General features: G+C 44.8%; 1 protein-coding gene across 2 annotated transcripts in view; it reads right to left on the bottom strand.

The window, feature by feature from the left end:
- The window catches only part of nova2 (NOVA alternative splicing regulator 2), an 87,130-nt gene extending 83,148 nt beyond the window's left edge, over positions 1–3,982 (bottom strand). Inside the window, exon 1 of one of the 2 annotated variants that reach the window (XM_080888558.1) lies at positions 2,645–3,982. In XM_080888558.1, the coding sequence (XP_080744684.1) occupies positions 2,645–2,801 (157 nt within the window). In that variant the 5' untranslated portion in view covers positions 2,802–3,982. The remainder of the gene's footprint in view (positions 1–2,644) is intronic. The other variant, XM_080888557.1, reaches the window with a different exon arrangement.
- Positions 3,983–6,000: the final 2,018 nt, after the last annotated feature.

A 6,000-nucleotide genomic window follows, 5' to 3' on the forward strand; every position in this document is an offset into this window, starting at 1 on the left:
GAGGAAGCACAGGGGTGGGGAGTGTGTGGTGTAAACTAATCATACATAAAAACAACCATTATTATGATCTCTTAGCACCACTTTGATTTCTAAATTTACAACTGCAGCGTGGGTGCAGCTTAAAAATATCAAATACAAAAGCATGTTCTCTGTGAAAAAATATAGCTTCTGCTTGGCTAAAATCAGCCGTTACATGGTGAATGTTTTCTCTCCATCAAGAGTCAGGCATACAAACACTTTGCGTATCTCAATCCAAGTAAAAATCTAGGTTAGGCTCAACGCTGTTATCCAGAGAATTCTAGCTTTAAATCACCAAGACCAAATACTCTGATTAAAATTCAAACAAAAATGCATTTTCAGAACAGAGTAGAGTTTACTGTCAGTGCAAAATTTGTCACAATAGACCCACAACCAAGCTCTGATTCCTCTTTGTTGCTGTAGTTTTGCATGTGTGTGTGTGTGTGTGTGTGTGTGTGTGTGTGTGTGTGTGTGTGTGTGTGTGTAGGAGCTACTTGTTCATTTTCAACCAAATGCTATCGGATCATCGGCCTGATGTTGCTGGCTGACCTGGCAGCACTGCAGCCGTCCCCTCTGCCTGAGTCTGTTTAGCTGTCTCATCATCATCATCATCATCATCGTTCCAACCTTTTCATTTGTCTAAATAGACAAGTGGCCTGAGTGTTACGCAGGCAGGAAGAAAGTCCCCAGAGGGGCCGCCTGGGCTTTTTACATACAGTGAGGAGGAGCCTTTAGTGCTCTGAGTGCTGCATCGATCTGGAGTTAAACACTGCTGGCGAACCTGCAGCTCACACCTCCTCAGTCGGACTCTCCTCGCTCGCTGTCTAATTATTACTCCTGAGGATGGCTGTCATGTTTCCTGGTGGGACCTGAAGAATCTGTTATAAATGGCCGTCCTGATTTTTTTTTCACCGGGGCCAAGTCATGCAAAAATCTACCAGAACATGAATTTCAGTAATCCAGAGGAGTCTGTCGCTTAGCTCGCACTAAACACAAGTTTGTTTTCAAATTTCACATTATGCCACCTGTCATTGTCATCCAAAAGGAACAGGGCACTTAAGCCCTATGGATCTGCGAGAGTTTATGTTTAGATCGTATTACAGCAGCCATAACAGTTGCACTAACTGAGCGAAGCCAAATCTTCTGACCATTTCAAATCAAGACTGAGAAATTAGGCCAACAATCACAGCTCAGTCATGCTCACCCTCTCTAATACGATGGAGGTTCCTCTTTAATATACGGGCAGAATTACCTGCAATGAAAATTACATTCCCTGGGGCGTTTTTTTGTTTTGTTCTGTTTGTTCAGGGAATTCAGTTTAACACTGAAGACATTTCAGAGTTTAAAGCTAAAATTTTAAATGCTGTTTTGCAATCTTTAAGGCCCTGGTGAGAATTACAGTTGGGACTAAACTCTAACAAACTCCACATTAGAGAACACGTTAGGTATCTTAACCTTAAGCATATAACTATAGTCTTCAAATCAGTTTAACTGGCATTACAAATATTCAGTCTTCACAATCATAGTCAGATTGAACTCTCTGCACTAAAAGATCAGGTCCCATTAAAACCTATAGAATCTAACTATTTAAGCACACTCCCAGAATCTCCAGCAGCATTTTAAAAAGTCTCCTAAACCTTTATCATCTTTTTGCTGAGTATAAATAGCACATTTAAAGGTGTATTGTATGTCCAAATGTCCATGATAGGGTGCATGGCCAGGATAGGCTACTGATGGTTGTAATGATGGGAATGCTTGGCGCATGACAGCATGTAAACAAAAAACCAAATATGGTGATTACCATGGTGACATATCCATATTTCATCAAACCAGAGAATAATGAAGAAATCATTCATCGAAGAAATTAGTGGAAAAGAAATCAGCTTTCCCTTCCAGCCGCAGAATATTAAAATCAGGACAACAATGAATGATAAAAATATCCTCTCCCTGACACACTGCATTAACACAGACTGTCGCATTCTAAACTGCTCTGGATTCCCCCTGTTTTCCCTAGCTCGCCACAGGGCTGCTGTTAATATGAGTCCGCTTGTTTATCCGCTTGTGTAATTGTACACAAAGCGGCGATGGTGGCTGATGTGTGAGATTATCACAAGGTCATCCGTCGACGGGATGAGACCCTGCGATCACGCACTAGTCTGATCTGGCTTTCACTTGTTTACATCCTCATTTTGGCTCCAGCATGGCCGCTGTGGCTGCGCGTAAATCTTAAGACGCAATAAAAACACCCAATTCGGCTGATGTAAAGAGGCTAAATCATCCAGGATGTGCAAGAGGGGAAGCGACGGCTTCCCTCCAAATAACACCCCCCACCCCCAAGTCCCTCTCATTGTTTCCTTTCCATCAAATGCGGCGACCCGTGATTATTTTAATACTGATGGAAAATGACTGTCGCTTATGACGAAGCGAATAATAAAAAAAAAGACGGTCTCCCTAAAATTTGCCCTGTATCATTTTATTTTATTTCCCTAAATGTGTGAATTTGCCCTTCCACCACGCCACGGTGCACATCAAGAATCAGATCAACCTGCTCTCCTTTCTCTCTGCCTGCCTCAAGACGAAGCAACATTCACCGAAACCCGAACAGCTCCCGCATCCCCGCTCTTACCTCCCGTGTTTGTACGTTTGGTGCTGCTGGCTTCCGTTGGGGTCTCCAGGGGTCTTTTACGTGAGTCCGGGGGATCGGACTCCATGTGTGGTTGTTGATTGTGATGGTGAGGATTTGAGAAAATGCCGTTTTGTTGTACTGCTCCGCCGGCCATCATTTTCGAGCTTGCTCTTGGATGCTTAGGCTGCGTTTGCGTTTAAATCCCCACTTTCCGTTTTTTTACGCAGCGTAGCCGTGCAGATGAGTCCTTGGAGAGGGTAAAAGCGATTTAGGAATTGCAAAATACGCCTGTTTCCTACGAACGGGGTAGGTTAGCTGCGCGTTTCTCCGTGGTGCGCCGTGCGTACAGAGAGATGCTGCGCAGGGGCAGAAAGAAAGAAACGCTGGAGCGGCTCAGAGAGGGAGAAAACGGGAGACCTCTGCAGATGGAGCGACTTCTAGGCTACTAAAAACGTGCCAGTGGAGCGTCACAGTTCCATCAACCTTCAGATAAGCGGGCTAGGATATGTGTATCATTCCGCTGCAACCAGTACTCATGTCAGGCGGTACAGGATGGTGGCGCTCCTCTGCAATAACCAGCGAAACGGAACAATAACCAAAACAAAACAAAAACACAACGCAAAGCGCAAAGAGGCGAAATCAGCCGAAGAGAGAAGAAAGGAAAGGGTGATCGGTGAAGCAATTATAACAATAATAGAAAAAAAATCCGATTCTTAGGCTATTAGAATTTCGTTCTTCTTATCCTTTCCTGGCTCCAGTCGCGAAGACACCCAGGGGTGACGGGTGGGTGAGAAGGGTCCGGAGATTCGGAGCTGGAGGAAGACAGAGAAAGAGACGTTTTTTCCTGCTCGTTCTCTCGGTGAAGATGCTGCAGTCTTGCGTTCAGAGCATCCCTTCGCTGACTGGCTGCTGGAGGAAGCGCAGGGGAGCGGCTGACGTCACAGGGCCTCGTGATACCTTTCTCGTTTTCTGCACCCTCGGATTTCCGACGTTTTACCAAAAATAATTGTTGCTTTTTACTTTGTTCAGTTCCCCATTTCACTGGACAAATGTCTCACTTTGCAAAATCTGCACGTTATTTAAAAAAAAACAAACCTTTTTATATTAATTATGAATAATCAGCCGCGCTGTGTTACAACACTTTTCACCATCTCGTGATCCAAGACTCAAATTTAGTTGCACCGAATGAGGTTAAATGAAATACAGCAAGCAAACGCTTTAGCCGAAGCTAAACAGGCCAAAGAGAAACGATGCGTAATGCGCTCAAGCAAACCGACAAAATTGAGTGCGCGCGAAGCTCAGAATCACTGATTTTCGACAGAAACTGAAAGCATCACGAAAGAAAGCGAAAAACTGAGAGAGGGAGTGAGAGAGGGGGAGAGAGAGACGCCTCCGCCGAGACGCGATTGGCCGAAGCTGGAGGCTGCGTTAGTCCAGAAAAACGGAAAGGACTCGGATATGTTCTGCCGGCGGAGTCACGTGACGGAGAGCGAAGGATGCGGCGGCGGCGGGTTTTTACTCCGTTACAGCGGCAAATGCAATTATGGCTGAACGGGAGCTTGAAGGTCCCGCTGCGGCTGTTTGAAGGTCTGTAAAGGCCGAGGCAGGCCGCCTCGGACACACGTGGAAACCTGCAGCTGATTTCTGCCTTAAATTTCAATCAGCGAGTGGAATTCAACTGGCAAGAGCATGAAGGGTGTTTTTTTTCTACTTAAGAAGGAATGACATGAATAAGAAGGGTTTTTATAAAAACTGTTTTGTTCATATTTGTTATTGTTTGCCAGATTTTTGTGTCCAGAGAGCTTGGACCAATCCAGATGACCCTGGCCAGACTGTAGGCCTGTTCAGCCTACTTGTATTAAAAAAAAAAGAAGAAGAAGTCTCCTCCCCCCTTATTTTCACATTTTTGTCAGTCTTGCAACAATTTTATGCAATAATAATAATTAAAAACATGGCTGACAGCATAGGAATTACATAACCTGAGCTAGGCCCACCTGTCCCCTCAGCTGCTCTGTATGACCCACCTGTGTGTGCTGCGCCTGACATCTCTGCGTCGCTGTGCCTGGGTCTGAAGAGGGATCCTCCAGCACTGTGAGCTGTGTGAGAGAGCTATACCCGCCTCACTGTTTCTCCCTCTCTCACGCACACACACACTCACACGTTTGGCAAATTCTCACACACACACTCAGAGAGACACGTAAATATCTTCAACCCCCGCTCTCCTTCTCCGTCCAGAGCTCTACAGATGCCGATCGTCCTCGGTGCCTCCTGTAGATTGTAGTCAAGGTGACATTGTCCTGCTTGTTCACACGCACGAGCACAGAGCAGCCACTCACACTATTTCACATCAACGTGAGAAGCACACCGGTGAGCCAGACTCCTGCTCTGGAAATACGTGGCAAATCCAAGGCAGATGGATCCCAAGCTGCAGTCTGAAACAGATTCCGCACCACAAATAGCAGGAACTGCTCAGAGGTACAAAAGGCCTGGATGCTGCAGGCACCTAACTGTATGAGCTGCAGCAAGCATCTGAACTGTAGCACAGTTTCAGCTCGACACGGACATTTATATATTTGGAGCAGAGGCAACATTCGCTGGAAGCAGAATTTTGAGGGTCCTGCACAGCCAGATCGCCCATGCTGCTGCTGCTGCATATGGAAAAAATGAAGTAACCCCATAAGCAATAAAGCACACAGACTAACAGCATTCTTGAGTTTTTATTAGGTTAGGTCTATGAGCAGATGTTAAGGAAACGGTTTTTAGAGATTTGGTTCTGCAAACTCCTCTACAGCTTTGGGTACTGACCAAACACTTCAAGCAGTTGCCACAAACTTTCCCGAGCAACACATGCAATGTGGAAGGACAAGATTCCTGCAATATCCCAGATTTCCCTCTGCGTCCTAATCTAAATGCAAAAGCTTCATTTTAGCCAACAACAAATCTTATTTGGACTCCCACATGCAGTTTTCTTATGGAAAAAGTTACCACTAAGATTTTTTTCTTCATTTTGGAACCAAAGCCTGGAATTCCCTGTTGTCCAAGATGTTATGTAGTCACTTAAGGACAAGAGGCAAGAACAGCTCAGACACAAGTCAGCTGAATAGTCCACTAAGAATGTTTAAAAGGTCTTAAATTTGATATAAATATTTAATCCTGTAATTCTATAATCAGTCTCCTAATTTAAAAAGCCTGTTTTTCCTCTGTCACTTGAAATAGACACAGTTTTCTTTTCTTTTTTTTTTAAAGAGTAAATCATTCAAAGCAGGTGTTGCTGGCGCACACCTGCTTTCCATGCAGGGTCTGGTAGTGTACATACAGTAGGCTGTTCTGGCTCTTACTCTAACACTGGTTAAAAG

The sequence above is a fragment of the Rhamphochromis sp. 'chilingali' genome, assembly GCF_963969265.1.
Source record: "Rhamphochromis sp. 'chilingali' genome assembly, chromosome: 8".
NCBI classification, from domain to species: Eukaryota; Metazoa; Chordata; class Actinopteri; order Cichliformes; family Cichlidae; genus Rhamphochromis; species Rhamphochromis sp. 'chilingali'.